This window comes from Crinia signifera, chromosome 1, assembly GCF_055691185.1.
Source record: "Crinia signifera chromosome 1, ASM5569118v1, whole genome shotgun sequence".
In the NCBI taxonomy this organism is placed as follows: domain Eukaryota; kingdom Metazoa; phylum Chordata; class Amphibia; order Anura; family Myobatrachidae; genus Crinia; species Crinia signifera.
In genome coordinates, this window is record NC_139217.1 from 464,987,426 (window position 1) to 465,009,669 (window position 22,244).

At 47.2% G+C, this 22,244-nt stretch overlaps 1 protein-coding gene across 1 annotated transcript in view; it reads left to right on the plus strand.

The window, feature by feature from the left end:
• The window catches only part of EPG5 (ectopic P-granules 5 autophagy tethering factor), a 99,500-nt gene extending 78,366 nt beyond the window's left edge, over positions 1-21,134 (plus strand). The window contains exons 32-44 of the mRNA XM_083155341.1: positions 643-803; positions 1,836-2,043; positions 2,442-2,517; positions 6,719-6,822; positions 7,261-7,436; positions 8,197-8,382; positions 8,768-8,977; positions 10,194-10,338; positions 12,563-12,805; positions 17,070-17,289; positions 17,407-17,622; positions 17,782-17,896; positions 18,657-21,134. Of these exons, the coding sequence (XP_083011467.1) occupies positions 643-803; positions 1,836-2,043; positions 2,442-2,517; positions 6,719-6,822; positions 7,261-7,436; positions 8,197-8,382; positions 8,768-8,977; positions 10,194-10,338; positions 12,563-12,805; positions 17,070-17,289; positions 17,407-17,622; positions 17,782-17,896; positions 18,657-18,839 (2,243 nt within the window). The 3' untranslated portion in view covers positions 18,840-21,134. The remainder of the gene's footprint in view (positions 1-642; positions 804-1,835; positions 2,044-2,441; positions 2,518-6,718; positions 6,823-7,260; positions 7,437-8,196; positions 8,383-8,767; positions 8,978-10,193; positions 10,339-12,562; positions 12,806-17,069; positions 17,290-17,406; positions 17,623-17,781; positions 17,897-18,656) is intronic.
• The last annotated feature ends 1,110 nt before the right edge of the window (positions 21,135-22,244 follow it).

Here is a 22,244-nt window from a genome sequence, read left to right on the forward strand (position 1 = left end):
GTGTAGTCATTACTAACTGTCATATTCCACAGGTGTCGTCATTACTAACTGTCACATTCCACAGGTGTAGTCATTACTAACTGACATTCTGTAGATGCACAGGTGTAGTCATCACTGTCACATTGCACAGATGTATTGCTGGGTGTGCGACAGGGAGGTAACGTACACTATTTGGGGAGGGAGTTAAGTTCTGATATTTCTGTGGATGCCAGAGAATTGCCATGTCCTGTGCTGCGGAGAAAGTCTCTGTCCTGCTTACAATTGCCAATTAGCTCAGTTGGACATGTCATCGTGTGATGGGACTTGACAGAAGAGCTGACTGGTGCCTTTATCACCTCAACACACCTGGCATTAATTCCTGCGGCCAGTAGGTGGCGATAGGGTGTAAGCTACTATACACAGTGTACAGCTGTAATGTGATTGTGTGTGACATAAACAATGAATGAGTATAGGAGAGGTGTAGGTAAGGCAGGCCCTGCTGAACAATACAACGCAGAACATTAATGGAATAATCTGAAGATAACAAGAGACCTGTATTGTGTTGTGTTATATAGAATCCATTTGGGAAACTATTGGTGGCGTTGAGTCCTGATACATTGTAACTATTCTGTATTTGCACATCTACTGTTTGTCCCATTGAAGGTTCCTCAGAGCAGCTGCTGAGCCCCGAGTGCTGGAGGACCTCACTGAAGGCTGTGGGATGTTACGCCCCCAGAGTGCCACCAAACGCCATCGACATGGACTCCAAGGACCTGCTCGCGTTTCCAAACTGCACCAGCAAAATGATTCTGTCAGCCGAGCAGGTAAGCTTCTCCGTATATAGACTGGTAAGTGCCTCGTGCCTCAGTCATGCCAATATGTCTATGTGATAATAGGGGGATTAGAATCCAAGAAACCCATTCAAGCATGGAGAGAACATACAAACTCCACACAATTAATGACATGCTGGGAATCGAACTCATGAACTCGTACTGCCCCCCCTAATTCATGATGCTTGGAAATGCGCTTTATAGAACTGTTTTGGGGTGTTATTTTGAGCCCTTCTCCACGCACTTCTAGAAATGAGAGATGACTCTTGATTGGATGTTTGTGGTATCCCTCTACTCGCTGCTAGAAATTACATATGTTCCTGGTTGGATGGCTTGTTTAGTAATTTACAGCATACTGAGAATGAGAGCTGCCTCCTTATTGGATGACCCCACACAGTACTAGAAATGAGAGATTGCTCCTGATTGGATGACTCCACACAGTACTAGAAATGAGGCAGATGTATGAAGCAGTGATAGGGGAGGAGAATGGAGCCAGAGGAGAAGTGGCCCAGGGCAACCAATCAGCTGCTCTGTATAATTTTATATTATGCAAATTATAGATGTTGCATGCTGATTGGTTTCCATGGGCCACTTCTCCTCTGGCTCACATCAGTGCTTCATACCAGTGCCGTCTTTCCCATTGGGCTTAATGGGAAGTTGCCCAGGAGCCTAAGGATTCTAGGGGCCCACCCCAATGGGAAAGACGGCATTCTCTCAGCCAATCAGTGACCGGCCAGTCTTTTGAAAATGTTTTCAAATTCAGCAGCACTTCCTGCCCTGTTGCCTGGCAAATAGCGCTACAAGCTCCCAGCCGTCGCTGCCTGGATGCCGCTGCTGCATATAGATGGGGTGGGGGGGGGAGGGCAGCGAATTATTTTGCCCAGGGGCCCGCGCTGAAGTTAAGACGGCCCTGCTTCATACATCTACCCCATAGGTCCTACTGGATGCATAGGCTGAAGGGCCTCCTCCACTGTTATATGTCTGGGACATGGCTGTGAAATGTTCTAATGTGATTGTTATTGACAGGTATTGGAGACCATCAAGTGGCTGTCGGACTTCTTCCACAAGCTGCGACTGTCCAAGGCGGACTTCCAGAGCTTCGGTCTTCTGTCCAAGTGGAGCCCATATATCGCAGAGGTGCAGACCTTCCTGGAGTACCTGATGAAGAGCCTCATTGACTATGAGATCATCAGCATCAAGCAGGAGCCCATGGGGAGCCACCGAATCCAGGCAGGTAATGAACACGACGTGTCCCACAGCGCTGGATCTCGCTCCTTCCGTTCTCTCTTATGTTGTTGATGTTGTAATGCCCTTATATGGTGGCTGTGTTGGTTTAGTCCTGCCAAGGTTCCCGGGCTGGTCTGATGGCGCTTACCCCGACCATCCCCCATGCAGATGTGCCTTAAAATAATTTACGGGTTCCATTGTCTTGATGTGACATTGTCTGTGCAGAGAAATGGCGACGTTCCGCCTTCTCATGTATTGCGCTGGCATTTACGGTTTCTGTATTTAGCGTGTACAATAATCAGATCCATGCACCGTTTATTGCCGGATATATGTAACATACCGTGGTTTTATAGGGAATGACCAGTAACACGTAGTGATGCTTTCCTCCTCCCTATTCTTTCTTAGTGTTGAAGTCTCTACATTCAGTAATCACGGAGCTCTTTAAGCCATGGGTGCTAGTGCTGGAGAAGCCTGACAGCAGGTATGTCCAACGTCAAAAAGGTTATTTGCATTTTTTAAGCCACCAAGTGGTACAATAGGTACAGCTACAGATGAGTCCTCTTGCATCATTGCTCGCAGCGTGGTATTCGAGCCTCTTATTTGCTGCTTGGTGTCTCAGTCACAGCAGAATCTACGCCATGCAATACCCAGTCTTACCACTGGGTGGCGAATGCTCCACAGATGAAAACGACAGTACTGAATATTGTCAGTGGTCGGTGATCCCTGATCACTCGGCTCAACACCTTACATAGTCATCCCCCCGGGTTCGAATCCTGCTAAGGAGCAATGGTGTTTTCAAAATATCATAAAATTGTGTGCCAGTTTGCATCACTAAAATTCCCAAAACGCATCATAATGTATTGAAGATAAAATGATAAATTGCAAACGCCATTGCTCACATGCGGGATTCAAACCCCAGGGTGACTGTCCAGTTCCGCTGTGTACTGAACGACCAGTTCCGTGTCAGAAACTTCCTTGGCTATTTGATGCGTGCGCAGTACAGTTTAGGAAAAGTGACATCTAGTGGGCAGAAAGTGGTATCACACTCTCTGGCTTTTCCAGCACCACAATTTTGTTTTATTTTATTATTAACATTTGTATAGCGCACACATATTTTGCAGCGCTTTACAGAGAATATTTGAACATTCCTGCCCCAGTGGAGCTTACAATTCCCTACCACATGTATAGTATATTTTTGGATTGTGGGAGGAAACGCAAGCACGAGGACCAATGTTCCCTCTAATTTTACGAAGGCTGTGTGCGGCAAAAGATTTTGGCTGTGCAACTTTGGAAGGAAATTTAAATTTTTGTGCGTCAATTATATATAACTGGAAAATGATGTCCAGCATTTGTGTTAACTTTACTTCAAAATGATATTAAACATTTAAACATTCAAAACACAGCAAACAAAGTAGTTAATGGGTGAAACACACATTAATTGAGTCCACAAATGCAAAAAGGGACCATTGCTGCTTTGTGCGCTCTGTTGTAATGTCTGTGCGCACGCTTGTCGAGTTGTGTGCGCGCGCACGTGCGCACAGCTTAGAGGGAACACTGACGAGGACAATATACAAACTCCGCACAGTTAGAGCCATGGTGGGAATGGAACCCATGACCTCAGTGCTGTGAGGCAGTAATATAACCACTACACCATCCGTACTGCCCCGTATATATAACACATGGTGGGGATAGAACCCATGACCTCAGTGCTGTGAGGCAGTAATATAACCATTACACCGTCCGTACTGCCCCGTATATATAACACATGGTGGGGATAGAACCCATGACCTCAGCGCTGTGAGGCAGTAATGCTAACCATTACACCGTCCGTACTGCCCCGTATATATAACACATGGTGGGGATAGAACCCATGACCTCAGTGCTGTGACGCAGTAATGTAACCATTACACCATCCGTACTGCCCTGTATATATATATATATATATAACACATGGTGGGGATAGAACCCATGACCTCAGCGCTGTGAGGCAGTAATGCTAACCATTACACCGTCCGTACTGCCCCGTATATATAACACATGGTGGGGATAGAACCCATTGCCTCAGTGCTGTGAGGCAGTAATGTAACCATTACACCATCTGTACTGCCCCGTATATATAACACATGGTGGGGATAGAACCCATGACCTCAGTGCTGTGAGGCAGTAATGTAACCATTACACCATCCGTACTGCCCCGTATATATAACACATGGTGGGGATAGAACCCATGACCTCAGTGCAGTGAGGCAGTAATGCTAACCATTACACCGTCCGTACTGCCCCGTATATATAACACATGGTGGGGATAGAACCCATGACCTCAGCGCTGTGAGGCAGTAATGCTATAACCATTACACCGTCCGTACTGCCCCGTATATATAACACATGGTGGGGATAGAACCCATGACCTCAGCGCTGTGAGGCAGTAATGCTAACCATTACACCATCTGTACTGCCCCGTATACATAACACATGGTGGGGATAGAACCCATGACCTCAGTGCTGTGAGGCAGTAATGCTAACCATTACACCATCCGTACTGCCCTGTATATATACACATGGTGGGAATAGAACCCATGACCTCAGCGCTGTGAGGCAGTACTGCTAACCATTACACCGTCCGTACTGCCCTGTATATATAACACATGGTGGGGATAGAACCCATGACCTCAGTGCTGTGAGGCAGTAATGCTAACCATTACACCATCCGTACTGCCCCGTATATATAACACATGGTGGGGATAGAACCCATGACCTCAGTGCTGTGAGGCAGTAATGCTAACCATTACACCGTCCGTACTGCCCCGTATATATAACACATGGTGGGGATAGAACCCATGACCTCAGTGCTGTGAGGCAGTAATGTAACCATTACACCGTCCGTACTGCCCTGTATATATAACACATGGTGGGGATAGAACCCATGACCTCAGTGCTGTGAGGCAGTAATGCTAACCATTACACCATCCGTACTGCCCCGTATATATAACACATGGTGGGGATAGAACCCATGACCTCAGTGCTGTGAGGCAGTAATGCTAACCATTACACCATCCGTACTGCCCCGTATATATAACACATGGTGGGGATAGAACCCATGACCTCAGTGCTGTGAGGCAGTAATACTAACCATTACACCGTCCATACTGCCCCGTATATATAACACATGGTGGGGATAGAACCCATGACCTCAGTGCTGTGAGGCAGTAATGCTAACCATTACACCGTCCGTACTGCCCCGTATATATAACACATGGTGGGGATAGAACCCATGACCTCAGTGCTGTGAGGCAGTAATGTAACCATTACACCGTCCGTACTGCCCCGTATATATAACACATGGTGGGGATAGAACCCATGACCTCAGCGCTGTGAGGCAGTAATGTAACCATTACACCATCCGTACTGCTCCGTATATATAACACATGGTGGGGATAGAACCCATGACCTCAGTGCTGAGGCAGTAATGTAACCATTACACCGTCCGTACTGCCCCGTATATATAACACATGGTGGGGATAGAACCCATGACCTCAGTGCTGAGGCAGTAATGTAACCATTACACCATCCGTACTGCCCCGTATATATAACACATGGTGGGAATAGAACCCATGACCTCAGTGCTGAGGCAGTAATGCTAACCATTACACCACCCGTACTGCCCCGTATATATAACACATGGTGGGGATAGAACCCATGACCTCAGTGCTGAGGCAGTAATGTAACCATTACACCATCCGTACTGCCCCGTATATATAACACATGGTGGGAATAGAACCCATGACCTCAGTGCTGAGGCAGTAATGCTAACCATTACACCACCCGTACTGCCCCGTATATATAACACATGGTGGGGATAGAACCCATGACCTCAGTGCTGTGAGGCAGTAATGTAACCATTACACCGTCCGTACTGCCCCTTATATATAACACATGGTGGGAATAGAACCCATGACCTCAGTGCTGAGGCAGTAATGCTAACCATTACACCACCCGTACTGCCCCGTATATATAACACATGGTGGGGATAGAACCCATGACCTCAGTGCTGTGAGGCAGTAATGCTAACCATTACACCACCCGTACTGCCCCGTATATATAACACATGGTGGGAATAGAACCCATGACCTCAGTGCTGAGGCAGTAATGCTAACCATTACACCGTCCGTGCTGCCCTGTATATATAACACATGGTGGGGATAGAACCCATGACCTCAGTGCTGTGAGGCAGTAATGCTAACCATTACACCACCCGTACTGCCCCGTATATATAACACATGGTGGGGATAGAACCCATGACCTCAGTGCTGTGAGGCAGTAATATAACCATTACACCGTCCGTACTGCTCCGTATATATAACACATGGTGGGGATAGAACCCAGGACCTCAGTGCTGTGAGGCAGTAATATAACCATTACACCGTCCGTACTGCTCCGTATATATAACACATGGTGGGAATAGAACCCATGACCTCAGTGCTGAGGCAGTAATGCTAACCATTACACCATCCGTACTGCCCACTATACATTCTGTTGCGACTTAATGCAGTATGAGGCGACTTAGAACACCAACAAGCGACACAACGAGTAATATTGCCCGTTATGGGCACTAGATGTAAGAGGACACATCTGTATGGGCAATTTTCACAGCCTAATCTTTTCTCCCCCTTTTTCTTTTCCAGCAATCAGCATTGTTACCCCTGGCTGGAAAGTGAGTCCCCCACCGCTAGTGGAATGGTCCAACTGTTTTCCAACTGTGTTCTGACATTGCATCAAAAATTTCAGAGTGAGTACAGAGTTGTCCACCCCCCCCCCCCCCCCCCCCCTAAATTCCTGGATAGATTTTGTTGGATTGTCATAATCCTCCTCACTAAACCTGTTACACGGGGCCTGGAAGTTTATTAAAAGCTGTTTTCATTCCAATAACGTGTGACCATTGTTATATTTCCCCTTTGTTACCTAATACACTTATACACTTAATACACATATCATTTAGGAGACAGAGAGAGCAGGCTTTCTGGTAGTTTAAAATGTAGCACTCCCATTTCTACCCCTCTCACTCCCTTTTTGATGCTGTGAAAATTTAAGAACAAAAAAAATTATTTTAAATGACAGTTTCACCTTCTGTAGGTTTATAAATTCTACATTATTTCCATCAAAAATATATACAGCAACTGTAACAAAAATGTTTTATAAAAAACAACAACCCTGTTCATCCCCCCAGATCACCTTCTGCCAGGCCAGCGGGGGGCGCTATGGCTACATCTGATGCACTACTGCGAGTCCTGCACAGCGCCCATGCTCCCTGAGTACATCTTGTATGCCTATCACACAGAGTACAGCAAACTGCCCTGGAAGGACATGTACCCAGACCAGACGCTGATGGAAGAGTTCTTCAAGGTAGGAGAAATCCGCTTGACCTTTTATGTTTTTTTGAACCAGCATTTACTATATAACTCTCACTCTGTGGCTTCCTGCTGCCTCCATTCCCCACCTCACATCATGTCACTGCCCCTGTCACATGCAGCCCTGTCCTCACTGACATCACTCATCTCCTGATATACTCTGTGCTGCTGGGGACCCTGCTCCTCCCACTATATAACTCTCAGTCTGTGGCTTCCTGCTTCCTCCATTCCCCTCCTCACATTACGTCACTGCCCCTGTCACATGCAGCCCTGTCCTCACTGACACATCACTCATCTCCTGATATACTCTGTGCTGCTGGGGACCCTGCTCCTCCCACTATATAACTCTCAGTCTGTGGCTTCCTGCTTCCTCCATTCTTCACCTCACATCATGTCACTGCCCCTGTCACATGCAGCCCTGTCCTCACTGACACATCACTCATCTCCTGATATACTCTGTGCTGCTGGGGACCCTGCTCCTCCCACTATATAACTCTCAGTCTGTGGCTTCCTGCTTCCTCCATTCCCCTCTTCACATGGGGGTACATTTACTAACATGGGAGTTCTATTGAAGATGGCTGGTTGCCCATAGCAACCACTCAGACCTCATCTTCTAGATGGTGCTAAATAAATAACAACATCCTATCTTCAATAGGACTCTAACCTTAGTAAATTGACCCCATCATGTCTTAGTTTCTTATTTATTTGCTGTGCTAGCATTACTTGACCATGTACTGACCGATATTGTCCACTAGGTGGAGCGAGGGAGCCCTAAGAGCTGTTTTCTGTTCCTTGGAGCCGTTCTGTGTGATGTTAACTGGATGAGCGTCTTGGCGGATGCCTGGGGGCCGATCCCTCGCCCAGAGACGCATCGCATGCTGGTCTGTCTCCTGTATATGCTGGTCTTTCTCGCCAAAGAGGAGAAGCTTATAAATGAACCAGTAAGTTACAGTGTGCTGTACCAGCTCCAGCCCCTGCTAGACATAATACAGATATTGGATATATATAAAGCAGTGTAAAGAATGAAGAAGTTGAGATGTAGCCCTTTGCATCCAATCAGCTTCTGCCTATCATTTTAGAGATTATAATTAAAATAAAGGCTACCTCAAATCTGATTGGTTGATAGGACAAACGTCTCCACTTCTCTTCCCAAGTTTCCCGATCTCCGCCATCTTTGCACCCACCATGTTGGGAGGGCCACAGGGTTTATTTTACTTAACAGACTCCACCCAAAACATAATATATATATATTTTTTCTTTGCATTATCCTTGGGTATTTCTTTTACTGGACCATTAATGGCTGATTTTCTGTCTCTACCTGTACAGGGGGCCCCACTGATCAATCTCTTAGGACAGGCCAGCACCTTGTCCTGGCACTTGGTGGATGCCGTGTCTTACCAGAACGTCATGGGGTATTTTAGCAGCCACTACCCGCCCTCTGTAATCCTGAGCGAGCACCTGGCAGACCAGCTCCTTCTCAAGCTGCTACGGGTGTCCGCCGGACTTACCTCCTTCCCCGAATGCAGCATCTACCTGGTGAGTGTGCGAGGCATTGATGGCCCAGCGCAGATGATCTTGTCTGCAATTGTCATTCTCCGATGTGTCCACATACATCTATCCTCCATTCAATACAAGTGTTGTTATACATAACCAGTGAGCTCAGTGGCGTAACTACCTTTTATGCGCCCCCCCGCCGCAAATTTTTCAGCGCCCCCCTCCCCTTGCCCTCTCCCTCCCCTCGGCGCCCCCCCCCCCCCCCCATGCCCGTACCTGCCTGCCCGGCCGAATCTGCGGTCACGGTCCCGTCGCCGGCTCCTGCTGTTATAATGAAAACTGACTCTTAGAAAATGGCTGCCCCCATACTGCAGACAGAAAACTGTCTGCAGTATGGGGGCAGCCATTTTCTAAGTGACAGTTTTCATTATAGCAGCAGGAGCTGGCCGCTGGCGCCGGGACACGGAGAGACACTGGACCATGACGGCAGGCAAGACAGCAGCGGGTAACTATAGCCCCGCAGACCCCTGGCGCCCAAATGTTCCCTGCGCCTCCCCGCCACCGTGGGGGTTGCGGAGCTATAGCTGTCTTTTTTAGACTTTTCCCTTTTAAATAGTATATTATTTGCAACTTGTACACATAAGCAGCTTCTGCTGATTAAAATGATATGCAGCATGCCTATTTTCTGTGTGTGTGATTGCCACTGTATCTGCATGAGAAATGCAATGTTAGTGTTTTCCTGGAAAACAATGTAAACTAGCATTTCTGATTTCGGATGCAGATACAGCTGGGTGTCTTTTTTGTGACTATTTCCTTTTAAATAGCATATTATTTGTGATGAGGACCTACTGGCAGCTTCTGCTGATTAAAATGATATGCAGCATGCCTATTTTCTGTGTGTGATTGCGACTGTATCTGCATGAGAAATGGAACGTTGGTGTTTTCCTGGAAAACAATGTAACCTAGCATTTCTGATGCAGAGACAGCAGCAGTCAAACACAGAATATAGGTGCATAATGGTATCATTTTAATCAGAAGAAGCTGCTTTTGCCTCTTAAAATGCCAATTAATGGAAAAAGTTGCATGGCTAGAAGGGATGTTTAAGGAGAAAGGAGGTTAGATGAATGAGGACACATCGGTATCTCATGGAAATGATTAACTTATGAGCCATTTAAGCAGCTGTCCAGCAATGTACTGTGCGCGTGTCCATTGCAGACTGGTTCCTCTATCATTACTGCTGTCTTTCCCCCCCCTGCAGGACGTCACCCCCAAATGTCGGATATACGTTCAGCAGATTGTCCAGTTCCTGGGCTCTCTGGAACAGAACAGTAAAATCAGCATTTCGGCTCTAGAACAAGAGATGGCCAAACTGCTGGATGATATCGTCATCTTCAGCCCCCCAGGTACAGTACAGTATTCATGTTGAGTTTTTCAGAGCGCAGGAAAGAAACAACGAAGGTTAAACAGATTCTGTCATAAATTGGGAGGTTTATATATTTGATAAATTATTACTTAACTAGTATAATTAGCGGTACTTTATTCTTATACATCCGCCTTTTCAAATACTAATAAGCGCTGCATTAAATTCTGTTTTGGAAGTTTTTGTGTCCATATATTTATGGTTACAAGAGACTGTATGTCTCCACAGACCCATCATTATCCTCCTGCTGGTTATTTAACATTGAAGAGCTAATTGTCATTAGAGAAAATATATATCACCTGATTGGATAAATGGGTTGTCAATATTTACTTGGCTAAGTGAATATTTTTTGTGAGAGTGACAACACAATGGCGATGCTGATTTTGATGGTTAGGTGTCGTCCTGTAGGGTGTGTGATGTAGAGGTGCAATAAGAATATATAGATTAGTGTGGGGGGGGGGGGGGGGGGGAGTATTGGGTGTGGCACGTCTACCCTTTGAGCTGTTATATAGCAGCAAAGCGCTTTTCAATTTTTTTTCTCTTCCCTAAATTCAGTTGATATCATTTATTATTTTAAACTATATTGTATACAATAGCTGAAATGTTAACACTTGGGAAACCATAAACCGTCCATACACAGTAAACCTTTGATGTACAGTAAAGCTTTGGTGTGTTGTAAACTTTCGGGACACAGTAAATCTGGTACTTGCGTATTATCTGGGCGCCCGATTTTTTCATTGGGTCGGAAAAATCGCGTAAATCGCATGCGATGCGATCGACGCGATTTTTCCATAGGAATCAATGTTAAATGGTCCCAAATGGTCCCTGAGACCATTAGGGTCAATGTGAAATGCCCCCCAGGCCCCCCCATTGTTTGTATGCCCCCTCATTGTTAACGCCACCCCACCATCAACGCCAACCCGAAGCGTGGCGAGCGCAGCGGTAGGCGTCCTCCGACCTTTTCATACCCCCACTATCCAAGTCGACGTGGAGTTGATTTCATATATTGTGGAGAGCGCAGCGAGCCACCGAGCCCGAAGCGTGGCGATCGGATGCGCATTACTTCACAAGTATTACGCGTCCCCTTGCGGGGCACGCTGCGCTCGCCACGCTTCGGGCTCGGTGGCTCGCTGTGCTCGCCACACTATATAAAATCAACTCCACGCCGACGTGGATAGTGGTTGTATGAAAAGGTCGGAGGACGCGTACCGCCGCCCCTCTCGGGCTCGCTGCACTCGCCACGCTTCGGGTTGGCGTTGATGGTGGGGTGGCGTTAACAATGAGGGGGCATACAAACAATGGGGGGGCCTGGGGGGACCATTTAACATTGATTCCTATGGAAAATCGCGTTCATCGCATTGCATGCCTTAAGTTAAGGCATGCAATTAACAATATCGGGCGCCCAGATAATACACAAGTACCGTAAATCTTTGGTGTACAGTAATCTTTAGCGATACAGTAAACTGTCAGTGCACAGTAAACTTTACGGAACCGTAAACTTTTGGTTTACAGTAAACTTTAAGGCTACAGTAGGTTTGCTGGTCATGAAACAATTCTAAATAAATTTGCATTACATTCCACACTTCATATTCGACAATGCTGTTTCCTAGTAACAAATAGGACTGAATGTAATGATACCTGAGTTGGCCGGAGGGGCAGGTTTCCGGCTGAAGGACTGTAAGCCATTTATTTTTTTGCACGCAATAATTTACAAGGCATGGATTGCCGATTCAGAATCACCGAGTTCGCCCGGAAATCCGCACCTCTGGACAAACTCCGTCCCCAAGAGTCCATTCTAAGCAAATGCCAAAGATGCTGCTAGAAAATAAAAAAGCAGAGAATATTGCAGAGCTTTCTTCCCAATTATCTGCTACTATCTAATTCCGAACATGTCGGATTTACAGATCGATGAAAGGGGTAAAGCAAAGTGTAACATTCAAAAAGAGCAGCGAGAAGCCGCCATAACCTGTTTTTCATAGAATTGCCCGGTCTAATATGGGTGGAGATGTATCACACCTTCTATAAAGAGCAAGAGGATAAGTTGCCCATCGCAGCCAATCAGATTGTAGATATCATTTATCTAGTATATGGTATAAAATGTTAGCTAGAAGCTGATTGGGTGGTATGTAGAACAAACCTACTGGGAGTGTTTCTGGGAAGTCACATGACCCTGGGAAGTAAGTCACATGACCCTGGCTGTTTTCCAGATCTGGAGGTGCAGAAGCGTCACATGGCGCTGAGCAGTCTGTTCATGGAGCTGCTGATGGTGATGAACAACGCCAGCGTGACCACCGCCGAGTCGCTGCGCTCCGCCCTGCTGAAGTGGATCGATAGCAAAGTGCAGGGCCTGCTAGTCATGCCTCTTCTCACAGCCGCCTGCCAGAGCCTCGCATCCATCAAGCACATGGCCGAAGCCACGGAAGCATGCATACTGGCCTACTTCAAGGATGGTAAAGTTCTAGTGCATGCAGTAGTTCCGGCCTAAGCTTGGGGTGTTGTCATGGCAACTCTGGTCTTCCGCATATTTCTGGTCCTAACAAGCATTATACACCCCGGGGTGACTGCAGGCCACATATACACCAGGATTATACACCCTGGGTGACTGCAGGCCACATATACACCAGCATTATACACCCTGGGTGACTGCAGGCCACATATACACCAGCATTATACACCCTGGGTGACTGCAGGCCACATATACACCAGCATTATACACCCCAGGGTGACTGCAGGCCACATATACACCAGCATTATACACCCTGGGTGACTGCAGACCACATATACCCCAGCATTATACACCCTGGGTGACTGCAGACCACATATACACCAGCATTATACACCCTGGGTGACTGCAGGCCACATATACACCAGCATTATACACCCTGGGTGACTGCAGGCCACGTATACACCAGCATTATACACCCTGGGTGACTGCAGGCCACATATACACCAGCATTATACACCCTGGGTGAGTACAGGCCACATATACACCAGCATTATACACCCCGGGTGACTACAGGCCACATATACACCAGCATTATACACCCTGGGTGACTGCAGGCCACATATACACCAGCATTATACACCCTGGGTGACTGCAGGCCACATTTACACCAGCATTATACACCCTGGGTGACTGCAGGCCACATATACACCAGCATTATACACCCCGTGTGACTGCAGGCCACATGTACACCAGCATTATACACCCTGGGTGACTACAGGCCACATATACACCAGCATTATACACCCCGGGTGACTACAGGCCACATATACACCAGCATTATACACCCTGGGTGACTGCAGGCCACATATACACCAGCATTATACACCCTGGGTGACTGCAGGCCACATTTACACCAGCATTATACACCCTGGGTGACTGCAGGCCACATATACACCAGCATTATACACCCTGGGTGACTGCAGACCACATATACACCAGCATTATACACCCCGGGGTGACTACATGCCACATATACACCAGCATTATACACCCTGGGTGACTACATGCCACATATACACCAGCATTATACACCCTGGGTGACTGCAGGCCACATATACACCAGCATTATACACCCTGGTGACTACAGGCCACATATACACCAGCATTATACACCCTGGGTGACTACAGGCCACATATACACCAGCATTATACACCCTGGGTGACTACAGACCACATATACACCAGCATTATACACCCCGGGTGACTGCAGACCACATATACACCAGCATTATACACCCTGGGTGACTGCAGGCCACATATACACCAGCATTATACACCCCAGGTGACTACAGGCCACATATACACCAGCATTATACACCCCAGGTGACTACAGACCACATATACACCAGCATTATACACCCCGGGTGACTGCAGGCCACATATACACCAGCATTATACACCCTGGGTGAATACAGGCCACATATTCACCAGCATTATACACCCTGGGTGACTGCAGGCCACATGTACACCAGCATTATACACCCTGGGTGACTCAGCATTATACACCCTGAGTGACTGCAGGCCACGTATACACCAGCATTATACACCCTGGGTGACTACAGGCCACATATACACCAGCATTACATGTATGCAGTGACTACAGACCGCATATACACCAGCATTATACCCCCCTGGTGACTACAGACTGCATATACACCAGCATTATACACCCTGGGTGAGTACAGGCCACATGTACACCAGCATTATACACCCTGGGCGAGTACAGGCCACATATACACCAGCATTATACACCCTGGGTGACTGCAGGCCACATATACACCAGCATTATACACCCTGGGTGACTACAGACCACATATACACCAGCATTATACACCCTGGGTGACTGCAGGCCACATATACACCAGCATTATACACCCTGGGTGACTGCAGGCCACATATACACCAGCATTATACACCCTGGGTGACTGCAGGCCACATATACACCAGCATTATACACCCTGGGTGACTACATGCCACATATACACCAGCATTATACACCCTGGGTGACTGCAGGCCACATATACACCAGCATTATACACCCTGGGTGACTACAGGCCACATATACACAGCATTATACACCCTGGGTGACTGCAGGCCACATATACACCAGCATTATACACCCTGGGTGACTACAGGCCACATATACACCAGCATTATACACCCTGGGTGACTGCAGGCCACATGTACACCAGCATTATACACCCTGGGTGACTGCAGGCCACATATACACCAGCATTATACACCCTGGGTGACTGCAGGCCACATATACACCAGCATTATACACCCCGGGTGACTACAGACCACATATACACCAGCATTATACACCCCAGGGTGACTACAGACCACATATACACCAGCATTATACACCCTGGGTGACTGCAGGCCACATATACACCAGCATTATACACCCTGGGTGACTGCAGGCCACATATACACCAGCATTATACACCCTGGGTGACTGCAGGCCACATATACACCAGCATTATACACCCTGGGTGACTACAGGCCACATATACACAGCATTATACACCCTGGGTGACTGCAGGCCACATATACACCAGCATTATACACCCTGGGTGACTGCAGGCCACATATACACCAGCATTATACACCCTGGGTGACTACATGCCACATATACACCAGCATTATACACCCTGGGTGACTGCAGGCCACATATACACCAGCATTATACACCCTGGGTGACTGCAGGCCACATATACACCAGCATTATACACCCTGGGTGACTGCAGGCCACATATACACCAGCATTATACACCCTGGGTGACTACAGGCCACATATACACAGCATTATACACCCTGGGTGACTGCAGGCCACATATACACCAGCATTATACACCCTGGGTGACTGCAGGCCACATATACACCAGCATTATACACCCTGGGTGACTACATGCCACATATACACCAGCATTATACACCCTGGGTGACTGCAGGCCACATATACACCAGCATTATACACCCTGGGTGACTGCAGGCCACATATACACCAGCATTATACACCCTGGGTGACTACAGGCCACATATACACCAGCATTATACACCCTGGGTGACTACAGGCCACATATACACCAGCATTATACACCCTGGGTGACTGCAGGCCACATATACACCAGCATTATACACCCTGCGTAACTACAGACTGCATATTCGCCCGCATTACATGAATGCAGTGACTACAGACCGCATATATGCCCGCATTCTACACCCCTGGGCGACTACAGACCGCATATATGCCCGCATTACATGCATGCAGTGACTACAGACCGCACATATGCCCGCATTACATGCATGCAGGGCTACATACCACATATACACCAGCATTATACACCCCTGGGTGACTACAGACCACATATACGCCCGCATTACATGCATGCAGTGACTTCAGACCGCATATACACCCGCATTACATGCATGCAGGGCTACATACCACATATGAACCAGCATTATACACCCCTGGGTGAATACAGACCACATATACGCCCGCATAAGATGCATGCCGTGACTGCAGAACGCATATATGCCAGCATTACATGCATGCAGTGACTGCAGACCACATATACGGCCGCATTACATGCATGCAGTGACTGCAGACCACATATACGGCCGCATTACATGCATGCAGTGACTGCAGACCACAAATACGACCACATTACATGCATGCAGTGACTGCAGACTGCAAATACGCCCGCATTACATGCATGCAGTGACGGCAGACCGCATAAACGACCGCATTACATGCATGCAGTGACTGCAGACCGCATATACTCCCGCATTACATGCATTCAGTGACTGCAGACTGCATAAACGCCCGCATTACATGCATTCAGTGACTGCAGACTGCATAAACGCCCGCATTACATGCATGAAGGGACTACAGACCACATATACACCCGCAGTACATGCATACAAGGAGTTCAGACCACAAATACACCCGCATTACTTGCATGCAGGGCTACATACCGCATATACATCCGCAGTACATGCATGCGGGGACTACAGACCACATATACATTTGGAGTTGAGAGAAGGACCATGTAGAATAGACTCCATGTCTCCAGTGTATATTGGATATATATTATTACCTGGCGAGCGTCATGTAAATAAGTAGCTTGTATATTGTGTGCAGAACTACCCTGAGATATCATAATGGCCGCACATAGACATCGCCATGTTCTCCTGTATCACAGAGACTCTCCACAGCCAGAACCCGGGCTGGGGCCCAATCCTGGCATCCCTACAGGTGCCGGAGCTCACCACGGAGGATTTCCTGCAGGAATGCCTGACGCTGGGCAGCTACCTGACGCTCCACGTGTACGTCCTGCAGTGCCTAAACCAGGAGCAGACCCTGGCCAACGAGCTGAGGGTGCTGGTGCGAATCTCCAAGTGGCTGGAGCAGGTGCAGCCAAGGTGAGAGCCCATGTGGGCGTGTTCTGTCCCGGCACCAATAGCCGGCTCCCACCCCTCTTACACTGATGATGTGAGAAGCTTATTCCTTATTTTCCCCTTCTGTCCCGGTCTGTGTAGCTCTGCCAGTGAGGAACCCAAGCTCTTCCTGTGGTTCCACAAGGCTCTGCAGCTGTCTCTGATACAGGTGGAGCAGAACGACAGCGTCGTCACCGAGACCATTCTGCAGATCCTGCTCTCCGTCCAGACCCGGCTCTGCCTCCTGGGAGAGGAGAGGATGACGTCGGGGCTCCTGGGAGCCTTTGGGCTTGGACGGAAATCTCCGCTGTCAGCCAGGTGCGTGTCTTGGGTGACTCTTTTTGTGTTGGGTCATGTGTCACCCTATGAGTCTTGGCCATATACCCCTACTGTGATAACCGGCAAACTTGGATCCTCTGGAATCTATCATTGCTACAATGTAGAGAGAGTCACAGGGTTGTGTGGTTTTTATTTCAGATTCAGGATTATCTCTCGCAGTCTTGCAGCCTTCATTTTAGCCCAGATCCCTTCTGAAAATCAAGTGCGCCTTAAAGGAGGGTCCGGGGTGAACCTATCGCTGAAAGCTCAACAGGTAACTTACTGTTGTAAAGTTCTAACTAGAGTTTTTGCTGCGCTTCTAGGGACTGATTTATAGTTGATTGCAAAAGGCACATCTTTCTCAAATGGACAAAACCATGTGCACTGCAGGTGGGGCAGATGTAACATGTGCAGAGAGTTAGATTTGGGTGGGGGGGTGTTGAAACTGGCATCTAAATTGGAGTGTAAAAATAAAGCATTTTGTTTCTGTGCAGGGCAAATACTGGCTGCTTTATTTTTACACTGCAATTTAGATATCCGTTTCAACACACCCCACCCAAATCTAACTCTCTCTGCATCTTTCATCTGCCTCACCTGCAGTGCAGCATGGTTTTTGTCCATTTGAGAAATTTTCTGTAGGGAGATTTCACAGGGTGTAGAAGCTGAGGCCAGATTCAGAGTTGATCGCAAAAGCAAAATCTTTCTCAAATGGACAAAAACTATGCTGCAACGCAGGTGGGGCAGATGTAACATGTTTTAGATTTGGGGGAGTCATTTTGTTTCTGTGCAGAGTATATACTGGCCGTTTTTACACCGCAATTTATATTTCAGTTTCAACACAGCCCACCCAACTCTGTCTGCACCTGTTGCATCTGCCCCACCTGCCGTGCAGCATGTTTTTTTTGTCCATTTGAGAAAGATTTTGCTTTTTCGATTAACTCGGAAACATCCTGTGAAATCTCTTGCGCTACCTCTACCGAAACCTTTCCCCTTGTCACCGAACAGTTTATGCTGACGTGTCTTCTGTTCCGCAGGCTTTAGCTGCTGTCGAGACCATGACCACAGGCAAGCAGTACGCGGATTACCAGGAACAGATCTCACAGGCCATGCAGTTTATCCGATACCCAGGACACTGCCTCCAGGACGGCAACACGCTGCTAGCCCTCCTCATCAACTCTCTATACCCAGAAGTGCATTATCTGAATATTATTAGATAATAGCAGGGCCTTTTCTGTGCTTTTTATTTAGCGGGTGTGGGCAGCTTTTTACCATACGCATTACCTGCTTTTCTTTTTTAAATTCTACGTTGGTGTTTGTCTGTGCGGAACGAGACAACGGCAGGCGCTCACGTGATCTCCCTTCTGTCCGGCTTCTGGTAATCTCTGGTCCGCGTGCGGTTTACGAGGCTGCAGTTGTAGGCGATTGTCACAGCGGCTTCATGGGATACCGAACTAAACTGCCGACACCGCAGATTCATGACACAAACTATCTCCTCATTCTAATGTATATCTGCAAAGCTCTTGGAGGAGCCATTGAACAGCGCAATGATGTGTGTGTATATAGAATTATGATCTACAGAAGCATCAGAGAGATGGAAGCATCATCGCAGGCGAATGTGTTTAAGTGGCGCAATTCCCTCTGCGCCGTCTCTGCCACCGCCCTACCATGCCCCCGACATCATAACACAGATAAGTGGATTACGCGCTGCAGCCCATAGGGGAATTTTTTGAGTCGTATGGAAAGAAGTGGATCTGTTTTTTTTTTTTTTTGTCTTATCGCCACAGTGTATCCGTGGAAGATTATGTGCCAAACAAGAAATCTGTACCTGTGTTGTGCGTTTTGTGTCCCCCCCTCCCCCCCCCTGCTTAATGTGAGTGAACCGTACTTGGTCTGTATTAACGCAACGCTCTCTGGTCATTATTTTGTGTATCTCACCTCAGCCTCCAACTTACAGTGGCGGGATCTGATAGGACGTAGGAGAGCTGTGCGCGGCCCAGCGGAGGGAGTCGGTTCCGTCGGCCAGCGACCGCGACACATCCTATGGCATCTATGTAACAATCCCAGAATCCCGCTGGTTCTGTACACACTGTAAATGATAATACGCCGCCATATACTATACAGGTGCAGAGAATATTTTTTGATGGAAAGGAAACTTAGTAGAGCCCAGATCTAATTCTCAGGGACTGCTGGCACATATATATAGAGTTTATTGTATTCAATAAGGAGATGTCACAAAAAAAGAGAGATTAATATAGTAAATATCGAGAGCGTTCCTTTTATACGGCGTTAGAATAGACGTTGATGATGGCGTAATATGATGTGAAGTTAATGTGAAGCTGTTTAGCCTCATCCCCATCCATTTCATTCAGAGACTTCAGTTATAAAATTCTTAACTTCACGCCCGTATTTAGATCTGTATAGTTCTATCCTTCAAACATCTTTTGAAAAAAAAAGAATTTTTTTTTGCTGTAGACTGGCCGATCTCAACTCCAGCCCTGAAGTATCCCCAACAGTTCAGGATTTCAGTCTGCGTAAACAGGTGGGTTAATTACTGACTAACCAAATTTGATCAACTCACCTGTGCATGATTACAGAAATCCAGAAAACATGACCTGTTGGGCGGGACTTGTGCGCCACAGTTTGGATTCCTTGCTGTAGACATTTCCCATTGCGCGTGTCCTACTGTATACAGTATATGCACAATATCCGCACTAAAAATGAATCGCGCGTCCGAAGAGGATTATTAACAAAACCTAGATTTACCATTTTAATTTAGAACACCTCAAAGGTGGGTTTGACCCCTGTATTATCTTACAGCCACTAGGTGGTCTACTGTGGCATTACATGGCATTGTCGTAGCATTTAAAGTGCTTTAAGTACCATTGGCCAATAATGCAGGACTCGTAGCCACCATCTACTGGAGGCCATGATAATATATTCTGAAAGAAGAGTTTCCTATATCCGTATTGGTCCACTATCCTTTCAGGATCATTTAGTAATAACCAATAAAAGCCAGGCCAATGTTATTTAATTCATGTGCGCTTAATAATACGTCACATGCCCTTTTACTAGTTTTTTTTTTCCTGAAGCACCCCTGAATAAGTAGGGTACACCCAGGCTGACGGATACACCCTACTCCTCCCTTATTTGTGTTTTCCTTAGACCAGATTCCGACCGGCCTGCCTTGATACAATACCAGTCTAGATAGCGGGGGCTCTACAGTCCCGCCCCCTGGGAAACCGCAAGACGGAACTTATTAGCACTAAGTGCCTCTGGCATTAAATGCTGATCAGCGCGCACCGGCCAGGCCGCCTCTGATTGGTGCTCCGCTGTAGGATAGGCCGCACATAGCGTGGAAGCTTCTACCGCCCATGATCTAGGGTACATCGTGCCCGTCTCTGTGTCCTTCATGCACTTTTTATTTCTTGGTGTACAAGATGTCTTATAAGCTGAATATTGTGTATTATTTGTAAATAATAAACAGAGTGTACGTTAAGTCGTTTTACATCTCATGACTTTGGTGAGAATTGTGGTGTTTTTATTTTGCTATATTTTCTTGTATAAATTGATTGGCGTTGTTTGTCGCCCTTGTACTATAGTGGTCTCTTATGGCTGCCGTCCATGATGCGTGCCCCCCCCCAAGAGAAACCTCATGTCAACTTTGCCATGTGTCGACCTTCTACTTGTATCGACCTTTGCCTGTCAACCACAAACTGGTGATTTGTCACTTTTATCACAGAGAAATTAATCACACATAAGACGAATATTCCAAATGATTCCTCTTCTATATCTCTACTAGATTCCCTCCTGCCAGTCAGTCCCAGTGCAGTATCACTTTTAACCACAAGATGGCGATTCGCCACCAAAACGCGAACACTGCATTTACCGTTCTTAGGGCCAATTCAGACCTTATCGCTGCTGTGAGAGTTTGCACAGTGGCCGATTATTGATACACTGCTCATGCATCTGGGCCGCAATGCGTGTGCGCGATGGCTTTTGGCGAGCCTGCTACTTTTTTCTTTCGCTGGCCATTTGCAAGGTGATTGACAGTAAGTAGGTGTCTGGGGGTGGTGATTGGTTGTTTAATGTGTGTGCCAAGAATACGCAGGTGTGCCCAAGTGTTTTAGGGAAGGGTGTGGCATCAGTAAGTAAGTACAGGGCTACACGGCGGTTGCGATCAGTGGTGACCAGTGGAAATATCAATCGATGGTGAGCGTCTTATAAATGGTTTTGGACATATCTACGCACCTGTGAATTATTCCCTAACAGTCCACATCTGTTCGCAAGGTGGGATTTCACTATTGCGTGGCAGTCTATCTGATCACTGACTGCTACAAATTCGCTGCCGTGCCATCCGTTTTGAATCGGGCCCTTAACCCATACAGAGGATATTCCCCATGGTGCCCTTTTCTGAAATACCAAGATTTTATTGAACCCGGGTACGCGCAGTGAATATTCACTAAATCATTAGCAATGTGCGGTGCATATACATTGGCGCTCGGCCATTCTGCCAGTGACTTGGGCCTGCGCGGTATAAATAGAATTTGGCCATTTGAGGATTTGCGGTGGTGGCTATGTCCCGTTTATAAGCACAGATGTGGGCAGCGGGGCGTAACATCAGA